General features: G+C 40.2%; 1 protein-coding gene across 3 annotated transcripts; it reads left to right on the forward strand.

Moving 5' to 3' along the window:
- The first annotated feature begins 141 nt into the window (after nucleotides 1–141).
- Nucleotides 142–18,258, forward strand: mtf1 (metal-regulatory transcription factor 1). 3 transcript variants are annotated; one of them, XM_042423817.1, is made up of 11 exons: nucleotides 142–221; nucleotides 1,979–2,510; nucleotides 9,018–9,256; nucleotides 10,369–10,500; nucleotides 10,707–10,780; nucleotides 11,694–11,827; nucleotides 12,507–12,584; nucleotides 12,781–12,883; nucleotides 12,965–13,638; nucleotides 13,978–14,047; nucleotides 14,424–18,258. In XM_042423817.1, the coding sequence occupies exons 2-11, from the start codon at nucleotides 2,043–2,045 to the stop codon at nucleotides 14,915–14,917; spliced, it is 2,466 nt and encodes an 821-aa protein (XP_042279751.1). In that variant the 5' UTR covers nucleotides 142–221; nucleotides 1,979–2,042; the 3' UTR covers nucleotides 14,918–18,258. The 3 variants fall into 3 exon arrangements, with proteins under 3 accessions (XP_042279751.1, XP_042279753.1, XP_042279752.1); XM_042423819.1 differs by lacking the exon at nucleotides 142–221 and adding an exon at nucleotides 305–326; XM_042423818.1 differs by lacking the exon at nucleotides 142–221 and adding an exon at nucleotides 356–669.
- The last annotated feature ends 439 nt before the right edge of the window (nucleotides 18,259–18,697 follow it).

Here is an 18,697-nt window from a genome sequence, read left to right on the forward strand (position 1 = left end):
ACCTTCCCTACATTCATCTTATTGAATCACATTTGCTGCTTAAATAATCCAAGTTTCAAAAGAAGTTATATATTTAAAAAGAATAGTATTTTTATCTTTTAATTGGGGATTAGTTATGATACTTAATTTCCCATAATTCATCACTAAGGGCTGTGACGTTGTGTACTAGGGAGGGGATAGGAAGAAAGTGCCTGAGAGACAGCACTAAACATTTTACACAGGTAAATATATTTTAATGTCATCTGCCTTTAGTCGATTACCTTAAGAGTTAGTATGCCAGTTCATCATTAGGTTAAATGACACTTGTTATTATTCTAGCAAGGATGGTGGGTAATGTCAACTGTCGACAGTCAACCGGCTACGTTACTAGCTAGCACCCAGGCTAAGCTATGAGCTAAATTGTTGGCAGCTAGCAAAGCTATGCATGTGCAGAGAAATAAGTGGTAGTTCAATTGGCTTTAGCTAGTAAGCTAAAGACAAAAGGGTTACTTAGGTGTTGTATTCACAGGGAAGTCACACAGCTGTTAAGAAGTGTGAATAGCATTTTTTTAAAAACACTGAAATTACGTTTTTTTTTAATGTATTTGTAGCAGCTAGCTAGCGACATATCTTTAAGGCTAGTGTCGCTATAACCAGTATGTAAGTTAACGTTACTCTGTGAAATAACAGGTCAGTAATTTCATCAACCAGCGTTTTTTTACAAAGCCAGCTAAAAATCTCATGACATTAGTTTAACGTTACTGCATTGTCAGTAGGATGGGGGTTAATTTCGCAGTCAATCACAGCGTGTTTACCAGGCCACTCTGTTTGTAAACGCTAGCTAGCCAGCCATGTCGAGTATCAAAAAAAAGTTAACTGAGATTATCGTGTGAATGTGACATCTTTCCTTTGTTATTCATAACGTTTTATGAAGATAGCTAGATATTTTTTGTAGTTGTTTTGAAATCATAAAATGTGTCAGTTGAGTTTAGCTCCTGCTGTCTCGTGACTTCTGTCATTGAAATCAGGCGTTATTTTCCCCCCAAGCAGAGCTAATTAGTCCTATTTATCGGCGGCTTTCTGGTGATAATTCCGTGTTTTATAGCTGAAAATATTGAACTGTCTTTTTGTTGTCATACACGTGTTTGCTTTAGTACAAAGCGGGCCTATTGTATTGGCATTTAATATTGTCAAAGAGCCCCTTTCAAGGCATATTTTAGGCTCTGTCCAGCCAGTCGTAAGTACCTGTTGTCAGAATAGGCCTTAAAGATGACAATGGTGCTTTCTACAAACATATTAAGTGTTAAAATGTATCTCTAACGTCTTTGCTGTTTTCTCTTTCAACTAGGCAATATGGCTGTTTGTTTTGGCCAATCACTCACTCACTCACTCATTATCTACGTTTAGATCATAGTCCGCCTTTAACCTTCTTCAGACATATCAACATAACCTTGTACTGAAAGCCAATAAGAAGAATTGTGCTTTGTTCTCAAGAACCTATAATCCTATTTTACATATTTTACTTCCTGCCAGTCATACACATACTGTAATGGTACCAAAATTCTCTTGTTGTTCAGTCTTATGAATACTTGGAATCTGCTTGAGTAGCAGTCTTACCTTGTAAACCACGTGGAACAGCTGGCACAGAAAATAAAGATAAAAAATGGTCTCTTCAAATAAAGCGTGTTTCTCTCTTGGGAACATGAAATCCATTGTGCAGTCATGTCTGTGTAAGATTTTGGAGGTGTCCCTTATTTCCATGCTGCTCATTCTACTCATTTTGATGCATTTCATTACAGGAGATAAATATCATACTCATCACTTTTGTATGAAAAAGTAGGCTGATCCTCACAAGCAATATTAGCACTACAGTATGATTTTGTTTATCAGATCCCAGGACTGGCTAGCTCTTGATAACCCGTTGGTAAATACTGAACTTGGGAAGACTGCCATCTAGTATTTTGCACTATTTAAATGGAATGTGCTTCTTATTTTTCAGGTTGTACTACTAACAGTGTGAGTGTGCAGTCCTCCTTGCCAAGGAAGGAGAGGCACCAGGGACCATGAGCGAGAATGGCCCTCATACGGAGGCGTCCATGTACTTTGAGGTAGAGGTGGATCCCCTGGAGCGGGATGATGAAGAAGAAGAAGACAAGATCCACTTTGACAAAGACGATCGCCTGATCGCTGAGCCTTCGTCATCCTCCGGTCGGGTGTACGACCGCACTACAGTGCTCATTGAGCGGGACCCCATTCGGTTGGATGAGGAGGGCGAGGAGGAGGGTCACTGCGGAGGTGACGAAGATGGAGTTACCTTCCTAACGGAAGGGGAAGGTGATGGAGATGAGGAGGAGGGCTCTCTGGCCTTTATTGCCGACCCTGATGGCATGTCACAGGGTTATGTGCACCACACCATTTCTCCAGACCAGATCCAGTTCACAATAAATCCAGGCTCCACCCCAATGCCACGCAACATCGAGGGTGCCACACTCACCCTGCATTCTGAGTGTCCAGAAACCAAGCAAAGAGAGGTAAGCCTTAGTAAAAACAGCAGCTACATACTGATGAAATGCAAATGTGCTTGTTGGGTACTAAAGGCATCTCTTTTGCCTACCTCCAAAAAGATACCATATATTTCGAAGGCTCTATATGATCAGCACTCTGCATCTTGGCTTTGTGCTTTTACCCAGTTGAATATAATGTGTTAAAATCCTTTCACACACCAGTTACTGCAGATGGGCATCATTTCACTAGAATGTGGGTAAGCAAGTAATTGCTTGATTTGGTTTGTCTTTCGAGACATATTTTTCTAGCAACTTGGTCCTGGTCTCTCATTTTGCCTCGAAGTAGAGGTTACCACCTCAATGCTAATAGTTCAGCTCATGTCTGTTGTTGATGTCACCATGCATTTACAGTGTTTTCAGAAAAGCCCTGTTTCGACCTAAAGTTCCAGGTACTTCTGACCCAGGGGAACTAATCTCAGGAACTAAACTTGGAACCTAAAGTCTCTCTCGTGCAGTCCTGTTTGCGTTTCCACCACATCTGAGGAACCAGGCAGATCATGCAAATTAGACCCATGAGGAATTAAAAAATCATAGCCGTGCTTGAAACACAGCATTCACACAGGAGGAAAAAACAACACAGATTTGTCCAGTTGTTCTTTATATTTACTGCTGCATTAGTTGGATGTAATGAATGACTGAAAAGGAGGAATGCAGAGGAGTAAAATGAAACAGAAACTAACAGTGTCTGTCTCCACAGTAAATCATCTGTTGACTGATGGTTATTTATTTGTGCTTTAGAATTTAGCCACTGTCAGAAAATAGCATTTTATTTCTGTCATTCACTGGCTTTGTTCTCTCTATCACCACTCACTCTTCTTACTTGACCACTTTCACGCTCTCTCTTTCTCTATCTTGCTTGTTCGTGCCTTAGCTCTATCACGCTATCCCTGTCTCTTTCTCTCTTGTCTTTTTTAAAATGAGTTGGGAAGCTGACAACAAAGCCTAACTTTACTTCTAATGTTATCAAGTGAATAGAAATGTCCTTCCCTTGTCCTAAACTGGTCCTAAATACATACTAGAATACTTCCTTCTTATATGAATGAAGCGGTGGTACACAACACCGCCCCAAGTGTTTGTATACACAATACACACTTGTTGTAATATATATTATGTTATTCTCTAATACGTCTTAAGTATGCCATTTGTGTTGACTGTAATGTTTAATGTATGTTTTTAAATGTGGACCCCAGGAAGACTAGCTATGCTTTAGGACACAGATAATGGGGATCTTAACAAATGAACAAGTTGAAGCAGCCACAGTGTCTGTGTTTGACCAGTCGGTGACAGTCATCCCTAAAAATTCACTCTCAAAGTTCCTGTACTTTTGCAAAGCACTACCCCCTGAGCAGGGACATTTTGGATGGTAAAATAATCTCCCTGGAACTAAATTTAGACCCTGTTCCCTTCAGCGGAAACAGAGGCAGAGGAACTGAGCTCCACAAAAGGTTCTTAAAGCCACTACATGGTACCATTTTGGCTCGGATCGACTCTACTCGCTTTACTTTTCTGGATTTTGTTTTCCACTGAAGATAGTACCCCCACAACGGGGGCAAGGTTTTCAGGGTTGATCGACGCTGATTGGTCAAACACACACAGTGCAGCTGCTTCCACTTGTGTACCGCTTTATTCATAAAACAAGGAAAGCCTCTGGTATCGATTTAGGACAAGGGGAGGACATTTGTCTTCTTTTGATTACGTTAAAAGTAAAATTAGGCTTTGTTGTTGGCTTCCCAACTCAGCGCGGTGATGGTCGAGCAAAGAGAGGGAGGGGTGGTAAAGAGAACAAGGCAGTGAATGAGAAAAATAAAACATTCTGATTGTTTTCATTGAAGTTCTAAAGCACAAATAAATAACTATGAAACCCTCAACAGATGATTTACTATGGAAACAGACTTACTATGCCACTATTCCACCGCAGGATGTCCGGTATTGTGCAATTGATAATTCTAGTGACGATAATCTCTGACCAATCCGTGGCCTGCAGTGTTTACACATCACCTTATAGTGACATGAAAACATAGATTTAGACCTGAGCATAATACTGTAATGGCTACATCGAAAGATTTGAATGATGTTGATAGTGCATTAGATAACAAGTAGGATTGTGTCACCATTTTCATTTATTAAGGCATTTGATACAGTTGATTATCAAATTCTTCTGAAGTGCCTTACATTGATTGGATGTGATGAAAAGTCATGTAATTGGTTTGCAAGTTATTTCAGTAATAGATCACAAGCTGTAGTAGTTGATGGCTATCAGTCCAGTTTTATGAATGTGAACAAAGGTGTACCACAGGGCTCTATTTTAGGACCACTTTTATTCACAATATTCATAAATTAATTAGGAGAAAACCTTAGGAACAATACAATTCAGCTGTATGCAGACAATGCTATTCTCTATACAACAGCGCCCTCTGGAGCTCAAGCGGTTCAAAATATTCATTTTGATTTCTGTGTTGCACAGCAAACTTTACTTGATCTTAAATTACTGTTAAACTCACATCATCTGTTTGTTGAGTGTTAGTTTTTAACAGAAGGCAAGAGTACAGGGTTACTGCCTCTGAGAAGTAATTGTACCTGTAGGTCTTTTTTTTTCTAGATCTACCAGCATAGTTTCACTAAACAAACAAATTATGAAATATAATGCTGGCTGTGTGTATGGCCGTTACGCCATATTTGTTGCTATTACAACTGTAAGCAGACCGCTGTATTTGTGTAACTGGTGTATGATAGATAGTAGGGTTGCATGATTCAGGAAATCTCACGATTCGATTTGATTCCGATTCTTGGGGTCACGATTCAATTCACAATCGATTTGCGATTCGAAACGGTTCAAAATCGATTCGATTCGCAATTCAAAATCTATTCTCAATTCAATACATTCATAGATTTGATTCTAGATTGATGTGTTGAGTTACTCTTTTCATTTGACTGTGCTGGACATTTTTATAGGTCTCAAAGAAAAAAAATCACACTGAATCAAATGTAGACATTTGCTACTCAATGTTAACCCTGAGTAAGATTTATTTTCCTTTAGTTCACTCAGTCATCAGGAAACCAAGGCAGCCCTGAGACAAAGGGTAAAATGAATACTTAATACAAAAATAAAAATGATTGCAAAGATAAACTATTAAGTGCAAAACTTCAAATAATAACTTAAATTCATACTTCAAATAACAAAATCAACAAAACAGCTGCCTGCTACATTTAGCTGCAAAGTGCAAACAAGAAAATTGATCAAATTTGTCAAATTGATCACTATAAGCAGATGATTATTATAACCAATTTTGTTTCTTTTTCTTAATTTCTCATGCAGAGAACTATCTAATTGACATTTGTATATTTATTACATGAATATAAAGTGATGAAATGGGCAGTTTCGCTATTTACTGAATTTTCTTGACTGTTTCAGAAATACATTACAGCTGTTTAAATGCTTGTTTCGCTGCTGCATCTCGTTGGTTCGTTTTTGGCAGTTTGTCATAAGCGTCAAGGAGACGTTTTTCACTGAGATAAAATGACTCTCATTCTTGTCCACAGGTAACCAGCTGGCAGGCTGACAGGTTGTGCGTTGTGCGTTAAGCTGTGGGGGTGGGGGCTGCAGCGAGAAAATTGAACCAGAATCAACTTTTGGAGAAGCGCAACCTGTAATGCTGTACAACCTGCCATATGACAAAAAAATTACTAGGAGTTGGCGAGGACATTTCTTTTCGTTTGATAACATAAAAAGTCAAGTTAGGCTTTGCTGACGGCTTCCTGACTCATTTTAAAAATGACACGAGAGAGAGAGAGACAAGCAGTGGTAGAGCGAGCTAGAGAATGGATGAGGTGAGGGAGCGTTGGTAACGTTAGTGAGGAAGCTGGTGAATCAGATCGATAAATGTAATTTTCTGATTGTTTCACCATGGTTACGTTCTAAAGCACAAACATCCCCACACACCTCCGCTCAACCCTGCAGCATTGGTAGTGAGAAAGCGGGTTAATGAGAGGAAAACAACATTATTTTCTGATTGTTTGATGCTGGTTACAAATAAACATGCCCACAACCACACAAACCTGCAGAAGTGCGCTGCAGCGCCTGACAATGGCATTAGTCTTGTCAAGCTCCTTCTTTCCTTCGAGATAAGAAAATCCAAAATATGTCCAAATGATCGCCTTCATTGCAGATGCAGCAGGTTGTATTTGTTTTTCTGTCAGGTACTCCATTGCTTGCTATCTCTCCATGACACACACTTCACTTCCTTCTTGCCCCCCCCCCCCCCGAGTTGGGTCCGGGTGGAAACTGGCGCAGCAACATTGCGCCATCTATGGGATTTAGCAAGCTGACTCATGTCAGGAAAAAATGGAAAACAGCGTTGTGGCAAGACTGGAAAATGTGAATCGATCTTTGGAATTTCTGAATTGATTCTGAATCGGCAGAGATAGAATCGCGATTCTTATGTGAATCTTGCGCACCCCTGATAGATAGATAGATAGATAGATAGATAGATTCTTTATTGTCATTGTATTAATACACAACAAAATACAGTTGATGCTGCAAACACTGTTATGTTTGCAGTGCTGGTTGGTCATTTTCATTAGTCTGTTTGTCATTATTGTGACATTATGACCTGATATTTTTATGACATTGTTATCATGATAGCTACATGCACAGAATGAATTTCCAAGAGGACAATAAACTAAATCATCCATTTGTGCTACTTCTCTCCCCCTAAACAGAAGTTCACATACTAGAAAATGGGAGACTTTGTGAAAAATCTAAATAATATTGGATATAGACCTTTACTGCCTTTTAATAGAGCCTTTAAATGAAGTCACAGTATGTTTAGTAGATTGTTGCAGTAGATAGGAGTGCACTGCTGCATGGTGCAAATTAGGTTGTGCACATCCAAAATGGTAGACAAAAGCATTGCTATCCACATAGAAAAAATGAGCCACCCTGCCTTTGAAAAGCATGAGATGAGCAGAGAGCACCCAAGAGTGGCTGTTTTCTGTGACCAAAACAAAAAAATTCCAAACTCCCGTTCAACAAGTGTCAGGAAAAACCTAAGGACAAGTGACATCGAGCACTCTGCAATCTTGCTGTAAATACTCTTGCCTAAATATTTCATTTGTAATGTCGTGGTCTTTTTCCACTATGCGTGTGGGAGACCGAAGCATACAATGCCCTCTCACAATGATCGAACTGATGGCGGAGAAGAGTCACGAGGGTGTGGGAGATGAATACAGCACAGAGCTACAAGCTTTAGCAGGCTTCCCATGGGGGGTTTTGCATGGATGTTTGTTTAACAAATGAGCTCTCCCACATGCTTAAAATCAAAATGAATGGCTTTAGACTACCCATCACTCAAATTAGGGTTTGTCAGTTAGACTGAAAGGAAATGTAATCAGCTTTATGTCAGCTGTCATTTTCATGGGTTATTGAAAACGTTACGAGAGCATGTCGAAGCATGTGTACTAAAATGAAGCACAGAGACTGCAGTGTTTTGTGAAACATTGTAGGGTTTTTACTGATGCATCAATTGTTTTGAACTGTGTTGAATGGTTATCATCATGTGGAAACATGGGTTTTGTTTTGTTACCATTCATTTTTAGTTTTTAATTAATTGTCCACAACCTCAGTTTTTACAAGTCAAGCTATTTTGCTCTTTATAAATATATCATTTTAGTTGTCTTGCTTTCATGTAAATTGTGCTTCCAAGACTCTCTTGAAAAATTAGAGGTTAGTTTATTACTTTATGTAAAATGACATTACAATAGAAAGTTCTGTCACTTGCTAATTTTGCCATTTGTGTGACCACTGAGGAATTTGGATGTCTGCTTGATCTAATAGGTCAGGGTTAAACATGCAGTTTTTTTTAATCTTGATTGTCATGTAGGAAATTAGTATTTACTAGATGTGTAAGAAGATCTGGGCAGTAACTTAGAGGAATAATATTAGCTGAGGGAGGAGATTCTCATGTCAAGGGGTCAACCACAAGCTCTCTCATCTTGGCTTTGTGTTCAATACAGGATAGCATTTTTTCTGAGAAGAGAACGGACTGCTTTTATTCACATTGTCCTGGGGCTTTTGTGTGAGAAGAGAGTAGGAGACTGCCACCCTGCAATGGAGATCGGTGCTGTGAAAAGGAATTGGATGGGATGTATTGCATTAGTCATCATCGTTGTCCTTTGTGCTCACCCGCTTCATGTGCTGACGGGTGGCTGAGTCATTGAGTTCAAGTCCCCTCTGAAAGGTCACACTTTCTCAGTCAAGGCTGGTTATTGCTGAGCTGAATTAAATAAAATTACTCTCTCTCCCTGGTTTTGAAATTCTGGTTAAATACTTTGGTTAATTGATTAAAAGAGGTGATTTTATCTTTTCCTTAGCCTCAGGATTTCACTCAGTACAGATGAATTCAATTCACCATCTGTCAGACACTCACTTTTTACCCCCTCTTCTTTCCCCTCCCCTTCTTAATGTTCCTCTATCAGGTGAAGCGCTACCAGTGCATGTTCGAAGGCTGCACAAGGACGTACAGCACGGCGGGAAACCTGCGAACACACCAGAAGACCCACCGGGGGGAATATACATTTGTGTGTAATCAGCAGGGCTGTGGAAAGGCCTTCCTCACCTCTTACAGTCTCAAGATCCATGTCCGTGTACACACGAAGGAGAAACCGTTTGAGTGTGATGTGCAAGGCTGCGAGAAGGCCTTCAACACCCTATACAGGTGAGCCTACACCCAGTTTTGTTGTTTTGTGCTTTATTTCTCCTCATCGTGCTGTTGTTACAAAGCTGTGGGCACTATGAGGCAAGTTCAAGTCATTTATCATCACTGTGGGATCTGTTGAGTTAGCAGTGTCTCGTTTGTCGTCCTTGAGACTGAGAGCCCATGTGTGGTCACCTAGAATGGTTGAGAAACTGTAGTATAAGTAAATAAGATTAGATTGTGTCATTATATAACAGATATTTGGCAGGTACAACGACGTGACTTTTATACATACATAGAACAGACACAAAATGAGTGTTTAAGCAGAATTAAAATACTACATTTTGCTTTATATAGAGGTGTACTATGTTTTGTGTGTAAAATTTCCTCCAACCAAAGTTAGTATTTCCAAGTATTTTCCTTGTAGCCCATCAAAACTGCAGAAAATTTGTATTTGTACGATTTTATATTTTCAGAGAAGGCAAGAAGTGACACAGTGGATGTTTTGATAAAGTATGTCAGCTGTGACAAATGACCATGAACCACTCTGACGGGAGCTGTTATCATTAAAATATACTACAGTTATGCATAAGAAAATAATAATAACCATACTCTAAAACCCCAGACATGGTTTTACTTTGTAGTGCTTTCACTATTTAGATTTTCAAGCAGTCCATATCAGAGACCTGGTGTGGTCTATATTGGTTCAGTTGCTATGACAACATGTCCTGGGTTTGGTGGAGCTGTTCCACCACCCTCAACTCCCTGTCAGACGTTGTTACTCAGGGCAGCCAACCGATACCACACATGAATGGCACACATGGGTGGATTCCCTTTTTAATATGATAACTTTTCCTCTTGCATATTCTATGGTACCCAAACTACTGTATCTTATAAGACCACCACTGAGACATGCTGTATATGTACTGGGTTCATTTGTTTTCTCTGTTTGCCAAGATTATTGTTGTCATTTACTTGATTGCGTTGTCATCTGAATGCGGACCCTTTTGCAGGCATTCTTATTAAGTGTAACGGGAATCGGCATATACCGTTTAATGCCACTGTGCTTAGTTTGTTTCTCTCTTCAAGTCTCCCGTTGTGGTTTAATGAAACACGCTTGATTGTCTCTGCAGACTAAAAGCACACCAGAGACTTCACACAGGCAAGACATTCAACTGTGAATCGGAGGGATGCACAAAGTACTTTACCACTCTCAGTGACCTGAGGAAGCACATTCGCACACATACTGGGGAGAAGCCATTCCGGTGAGCATTTACATTATCAAACTAGGTTTAATCCACCCTTAGTAGAAAATTAAGTGACAGTTATACTAGTAGATACTTACAGACAGCTGCAGAAGCATGGCTTTATTGTTGATGATTTATCAAACCCAGTGTCTTGAAAATGCATCAGTGTCTATTTGCCTCTAGAAAATACATATCTGACATGATTTTTCTGTCTTTGCCTCAAGGTGTGACCACGATGGCTGTGGCAAAGCTTTTGCTGCAAGTCACCATCTAAAAACCCATGTACGGACACATACAGGTACATAGTACTAGTTTGTGTTATGTAATTTTAATTTATCTAGAATGTGTTTATTTTCCAGCAACTGTATGCCTGATTTGCATTTTAACACTGATTACATTGTTAACCAGTGCCTCCCACACATGCAGAGTTAATTTGAATGGCCTGACCAAATAGATTTTTCCTCCGGCCAAAAACATTTTTCCGTGGTTTGTATTCACTGTGTCTTCCTTTTAAAAAGTCTGTGTAGAAGTGTGGTTAAAACAGCAGTAATTGAAAATCTAACAGAACGCTCTTGTTCATGTGCACTCATATTGATTGGACAAATAACTTCTCTAATTGGAAGTTCCCAGTCGGACAGCAGGAGCCAGAATTCTTTGCTCAAGGGCGACTTGAGTGTTCGTTCAGAAAGGAGAGATTGTCTTGCCAGAGTTACAGCTGCTGGCCAAATAACACATCACTCACTCCTTTTCATGTGGTTTCGGTTCTTTAGTAGTTTTATAAATAGGTGATTCTCCTACATTGTGTACTTAAAGAATGTAGTCAAGCATCAGAGAGAGCCATCAATCTCCGATACTTATTCCTGTGGCAGTGGAGGAGAATGGAGCTTTGTTCTTAATGCATTTTTTCTAGTAGAAGCTCCTGTTGGATGAAAGTTGAGATTCTCTGCTGAAGCTGATTGCTTGTGTTTCAATTGTGTGCACGCTATAAATCAATCAAATGAAAATGCTCCATCCACTTAAATTGTAATTTGAATTGTTGTAGTATTACAGTTATTGCTTTAGGGAATAAGAACAGGTACTCATGTCAGAAATACTTTTTTGTTTTGTGTGTTACCTTTTCGTCAAAGATTAAAATTACACAGATACTCCTGTCTTGGGACCTTTCAGTCTGTTTCTGTATACTTCCCTCTCTGTCTCTAATCGTATTGCAGGGGAGAAGCCATTCAACTGTCCCAGTGACGGCTGTGAGAAGACTTTTAGCAGCCAGTACAGTCTGAAGAGTCACATCCGGGGCCACGACAAAGGACAGCCCTTCAGCGTCACCCTCACCCACCCGCTGTCTGAAGTGAGTCACAATTCAGCAACTTGTCAGTATGTTGGACACACATTGTTGGCAAAATGGTCATGTTCCCTATTTACAGCCTGGGAGCAACATGATACCGTGGTCCTCACATTATTTACTAGAATTATCTGACATGTTCACTTTCAGTTCACTTTACTTTAGTGGCCACACGACCAGTGTTGGTGACTTACACATTTTCACATACACAATACTCATGTTATGCTCTCACGCATGTATCATGGCACACAGTAGCCACTCTCACTGTTTGCCACTCCAAACAATGGAAACTACAAGTTTTAGTACTAGATGAGAGGCATTATAAAGAACATGTTAAACCAAAACAAAAGCTGCACACCTGCATGATGGGAACATTTGCAAAATTTTAATAAGAAAAAGAGAAAGAGTAGCCTTAGATCAAACTACCAAAATAAAAAAATGTTTTGCACGTCTTATTCCAAGGAATGATTCTAACTTAAATGAAATTAAATTATAAATAAATCGTCTACCAGCTTATTCTTTGTAGTAAACTGTTCTTTTAAGTAAAACCTGGATTGTCACATTTATATACAGTAGGTGTCGCATTATTTTCCTATCTGGCTCGCCTGTCTTATTTGCATGACTCAGCACCTGATCCCATAGCAGTGGCAAGTTTAATTAGGTCCAATTCCTCTCTTAATTACAGGATGCAAATCACTCGCTGTGCCTCAGTGACTTAAGCCTCATCTCTACAGACTCAGATCTACGAGAGAGCCTCCATAATGTAAGTCCGGCCTTTGCTTCATATTCATCAAACAGACGTTGGATTGAAGATGTGAAAGAGCTGACAAGATAGTCAGTAAATATGTCACTTAACAAACAGCTATTTTGACACCTAAAGCTCTACTGTATTAAGAGCCAGAACAGGAGTCTCTGGATGTACTAATAAGCTTTTGGTGTTAATTTTTAACTTATTCCAGGCGCAGAATTTGGACCTCAACAATGTGACCCCTGTGAAAATATTTGAGCTCATGTTCCAGAGTCCAGAAAACAGTGTGAGCCAAGATGACGCCCATCCCAACGGTAAGAACATTTCAAAATCTGACACCTTTAAGTATGATTCATGTTTTTGTCCACTGATGGAGGTTTTATTTCCCTCCTCAGAGAGCCTTGCTGAAGCCTTCAGCCTAGACACCCCTACCCAGCCCGGAGTGACTGATGCCTCGTCTCTTATCTCTTTCTCTCTCAATCCTACCTCCTGTACCTCTTCCTGTTCCCACACGACTTCAGTCATGGAGGCTCCTTCCCAACTCAGTCAGAGCTCTTCCTCTCAGGCCTCCACACCTGCCTCTGTCACTGCTACTGTCACCTCCACACAGCCACCCCCTTTCATGCAACTAACAGGGCCCCAGCAGATCTCCGATGTGCCTGCCCAGGCTTCTGTCCAAGCGCCAAACCATGCCAACACCCAGCACTATGTGGCACTGCCATCAGCATCATTCCTGCAGCCGGATAATGCCACCCAGACAAGTCCTCTACCACCACCTATCTCCGCTACTCCTCCAGTGGCTCCCGCACTGACCACCACAGCGCCAGGCTCGGCTGCTGTGTCTGTTGTTACAGCCACCACAACAGATGCTCTGGCAGCTGTAGCTCAACCTGTGCCTTTGGCCAACAACCCTGTTCCCAATTCTGGCCCTGGTCTGCCTCCCGCCCCTGCCACCATCACCATAGCACCAACCCAGAACCTGCTGCAGCCCAGCCTGGTCATGTCTGACCAGAACCTACAGTGGATCCTCAGCAGCGCCGCCAACAGCCAGCAGAATCCAGAGCAAGCAGTGAGTAGTGCCCCCACAGTTTAATCATCTGGAGCCTGATGACCTGTGCTAATCGTGTATTGATCTTATTTTTGTGATGTGTTTGTAAAAAAAAGATTTTATGCATTCCTACATACATGAACATAGGGATTTCATTATGTTTTGTCACCTAATTGTTAGTATGTTTATATCAGAGGATTAGCCAACAACAGCCTGCTACACACTTAACTACTCGTGCTAAAAACTCTGTTTTATTTCACTATATGTGTTATTTTATCAATATTACTTTTAGCACACACACATACACCAACCACATGATTTTATCTTGCTTGATTCGTGATGTTCAATGTTTGCTCACAGCAACATCAAGGAGCTCCAAAAGTGGAAAAGGTTTTCTTCACTACAGCCATACCAGTGGGAGGAAACGCTGGTAAGTTGATGTGTAGTGAAATATTATATTTCTTCATATTACGGACGTAGGCCAAAAGGCTGTAACAAAATCATATATTTGTTTTGTCAAACAGCCAACCTTTTGTTATATAAATGTAACTGCTGCAAGTGCTGTAGTATTTTAAACACTATCACGTTATATTTTTTTAAATAATGAATTGACAAGTAACCGCGTAGGAGCAATAACATTCAAATCATTCAGGAGCTATAAGAAGAGAACAAGTATTGATGAGTTGAGTTTTTCCAGCTGTGCTAGCAGTAGACACAGAGGTGACCAGCATAAACACATCAAGTTTGCTGTGTCTGTGTTGTTTTTTCAGTGAATTTGAAAGTTTTATTGAAAATTCTGTTTTCAGGCAACTCAGTCCAACAAATCGGCCTCAGCCTGCCGGTCATCATCATCAAACAGGAGGAATCCTGCCAGTGCCAGTGTGCCTGCAGGGACTCTGCTAAAGATAAGAGTTCAAAGAGTGCCTCCTCCACCGTTTCAGCCCCAGCACAGCAGCAACCATCAGAGGTCCCTCCCCCTCCCCCAAGGCCGCAGCCCCCAGAGCCTCCACACCATCCCGCCACCTCATCATCGTCATGCTGCCTCCCCGAGTCTTCCTCCAAGGTGGGTGAAGTGAGACAGGAGGCCCCTCCTCCTTCTTCTTCCTCCTCTTCCTCCTCAGTTCAGACTTTCTCCACAATAGTAAGCAGCACTGCCACCAACCCCCCCTCATCTGACGGGTTAGCCAATATGGACGTCTCGGACTTCCTCTCCCTGCAGAGCCCTGAGACAGCTGCCAACATCGAGGCTCTGCTGCTTGTTGCTGAAGACTTCAACATGGCCACTGATGGCAATCCTTAGAAGAGCTGCCTTCTGAGCTGCCAGTCTGGCACGCTGTCAGTCTGTTGCACCCACTCACCCACAGGCATCAATTCCACCCACATCACGAGTCATTCTCCTCAGTGACGCCTCTTCTTTTTCCCTATATAGTGCGTGCGTGCATCGAACCCCCTGTACCTGCAGTGCATTCTGTTCCGTGTGGCATTGTGCAACATATATACACAAACTATGAATACTTTTGCTGTTGAGTCTCTTTGCAGTAGTTGAGTTTTTAGAGACAGGATTAGTTTGCTTATTGAGGTTTAGCAATGTTAATGCTAATTAATGCAGGGAAAAGGCGATAGAACCTTTTTGTTAAAACATAATCAAACTGTATATAAAATCCCATGATATCCACTCTGAATTGATCGAATGAAACAAGTGAGTGTTGTCCAAGCACTGAAAACTTCAAGAGTTAATTTTCCTGGCTTGAAGGTCACACACACCTGAGCAGGAAAACAAAACGTGTCTGTATATCTTTGTACTGTACTACAGGTCCTAACAAATGCTTAAAGCTGGTATGCAACTGACCAGAATGCACTGTATATGAGAGGAATTTGCTATAACTTAAAATATAGCTCCCAGCAGAAATTTGAAAGGGGTGGGCCACCCAGCCCCTCGTATAGCTGTCAAATAAAATGATTTCCTCGATATTTTTGTTTCTAGGAAGACTAGTTTAGTCCAGAAAATGTGATGTGATGATTATTTTCTACTTCTTTTTGACAGTTATTTACTAATTGAGAAAAGAACGTGATCAAATCTGCCTGTGAAATTAAGTCAGTATCATCAAATAACTTGCCTATAACTTAAACTAATTTAAAATTGTACATGTTAATTTATTTAAATGCTTGATCCTTTCATTATACTAGTAATACTATTATCTTCAAGATAGCAGAAAAAAAGTCTTTTATTAATTTATTCCAATCACTTGTTGTATTTTTAGTTGAGCTGTTTTTATGTTACTGAATTGCGTTTCTTTTAAGAACGTAATGGGTTTTGCTAAAGTATGAGAAATGAGGCACCTATAGAAGACTGCACAGTTGAGCAAATTATCCTCTAGGATCTGCTTGTTTGCAAAAATTGTCCACAACTAAACAGTAAGGAACTACTGTCAACATCCCATGTTTTATAGGGTTGTGACCCTCTCAGGGATGCATCAAGTCATAACTGATCCTGGTTCCCTTAATTTGTTACTCAGACATGCGTTTCCTTACCAGATGCCCCACACTTGCAGTGGCCCTACGTTTTGCTGCACTCTTCCCCGTTTATTGCACACAAACTTGTAAAGTGAGTAATCTGACAGCTTGTTAGCTGAGGTGCAGCACCACTACAGACTTTTTGTATACAACTGCTGTAAAGTAGCATTTAAAAGATGGTGTCCTGGCGACAGTGTAAATAGAGTACATTTTAGTGTAAACATCTTTGAGAAACTTGTAGATTACTCTAGAATTTGTATTTTTGTATAGACTATTGAATTACTAACTTGCAGAGTTTGGAGCGAATGCACCTATCCTCGCATTTCTTCCCGCAGTCACATTTATGCAGGAGAGTTTTGAGTTTTTGCTGTGTTTAGTTGAATAGTTCTACAAGCAGCTGGGCTTCTGTACAGTCCCCCATAATAACAAAATATATGTAACACATAGCCTCCTGCTCAGAGTATAATTTAACAGTATTGTTTCACATGGGACATAATGCAATGACAATAGCGCGATGGCATTAGCCCCGTATATTAGAGTGTAGAGCTACTTGGCCTTACAACATAACTGTTCTATGAGCCTCCTTGCCTTGACAGTCTCTGCTTCAGACGTGCCGTTGACATGCCGACACACTCATCTTCATTGAGTCTCAGGCAAACGCTTCCAGCAGCAGATCACACTGAGGCAAAAGCATTGACACAATTTTTTTTTTTTTGCTAGATAGGTTTTGTTTTCCAGCTATAGCGTATGGAAAGTCATTAATGGATATGCAGCTCTGCTAAAAAAAAATATATATATATAATCAGCTACATAACTGATGCAGATGATGTGATTTTACATAGTAGTTCCAGTGTGTAGGATCAAAACAACATGCATGTCATAACTCGTTTTTTCTTTTTGTTTTGTTTTTTTGCCATAATTTGCTGGAGTGGAACTTTTCCCTCAATTCAAAGGTGCCATATAGGCAGTTAGTCATGTTGCGAAAGGCTCCAATCACACATTTTGTGCTCGAAAACCATTCCAGATATCCAGTATCAGATATTAGGAGTGTCTCCAAATCTGAAATTGGCTCCATTGAATCACAAAATTTTATTTGTAATAATTCACTCACCATTTCCCTGTTAAGGCACTAGGTGGGATTACTGCCAGGAGTCACGCTCATACAACCATTAACATAACATCTTCATACATGCATACTGTCAATGAACACAACTATGCAATTTTTAAGTGTGGCATTCACAAGTATACATACGTACTCCAAAAGTAAAAGATTTACTCCTCCCTCCGTGACATGATATTCTGCTACAACCTTACACGCAGAACTCAAGTGGCAAAAGTTGTCTTTCCAATGCATACACATTAAGCGTTCTCCATCATATTCAACATTTACATTTGGAGTGGTGTGAACCTGGGCTGTTGTAGTGTGTTCAAGTACTTGTTCCCCATGAATGTTGCACCACAGCTTTCCTTTTACATGCTGTTTTGCCTCTGAGGTAACTGGTTTAAAACCAACTGGATTTTGTTTTGAAGGAGTATTTAGTTTATGATTCTGTTTTAAGAATTATTTTTTTTGGTCAAATGTACGCAGCTTTTCCTTATTTTTACACTTTATGGGTTTCATTTGGGCTTGCTACATTTATCTAATCATCTCAGCCTTTTACATTCATATTTGACATGTGGATAATTTGTCAGCTCATCTTCACCAATGAAAGTCAAACTTAACAGCTGCCGATATTTGTTGTAATCAATAAGCAGAGAAAATGGTTTTTGACTTCTGGTCCTGGTTTGTTTTTTCTGAAGTTTTACCTGAAACGGCAGCGTCAGCGAATCACTGATGGTGACATTTGTTTGGAAGCAGATGGTTTGAATGCAAAATGTATAGGTAGAGTGGTTTTGGAAATTGAGACGTTTTTCCAAATGGGCAATATTTAAAAGAAAAAGAGGAAACTATATGCTTCCAAAGGGATGTCTTGACACCCAAAGAGCGAGGAATTAAGGATTTGTATTTTTTCAAAGAATGTATAATGTGAAAATGTTTGCTTATGCTTGTTTCGTATAAAGTAATATGATAACTTTCTGAAATGAGAGCAATATAATACTAATAAAACCTTATCCTTGTCACTGAAATGTTTCCTCTGTTTAATTAAGTCTTTTTACAGAAAAAGAAGAGTGAATCTTAATTAAATTTATTTAACATGACATTTAAAATGATAATAAAAAGTCTCTGTTCCACTTCTGGTCACTTCTGCTGTGGTAAAGACACATCCTGGAAGGATTTCCTCTGTGGGACATAAACAAGCAAGGTGAATTTTCAAAATCTGTAGCACATCACATGTGTCCGAGGAAGGGAAAGGGAGCTCACCACTAGATCACTCAGATCCTTCAGGTCCTCCAGGACTCTATCACACAGTGTTATCTTCTCAGACAGGGTCACCAGCCTGCCGTCAACATCCTGCAGGACCTATGGAGGACAGAACGTGTTGGTCACAAGATAGTTTGAGCAGAGAGACATCAGTGAAACATTGGCTGACCTGTTGGACTGGAGGAATACCCTCCTCTTTCTGCT

This window comes from Thunnus maccoyii, chromosome 10 (assembly GCF_910596095.1).
Source record: "Thunnus maccoyii chromosome 10, fThuMac1.1, whole genome shotgun sequence".
In the NCBI taxonomy this organism is placed as follows: domain Eukaryota; kingdom Metazoa; phylum Chordata; class Actinopteri; order Scombriformes; family Scombridae; genus Thunnus; species Thunnus maccoyii.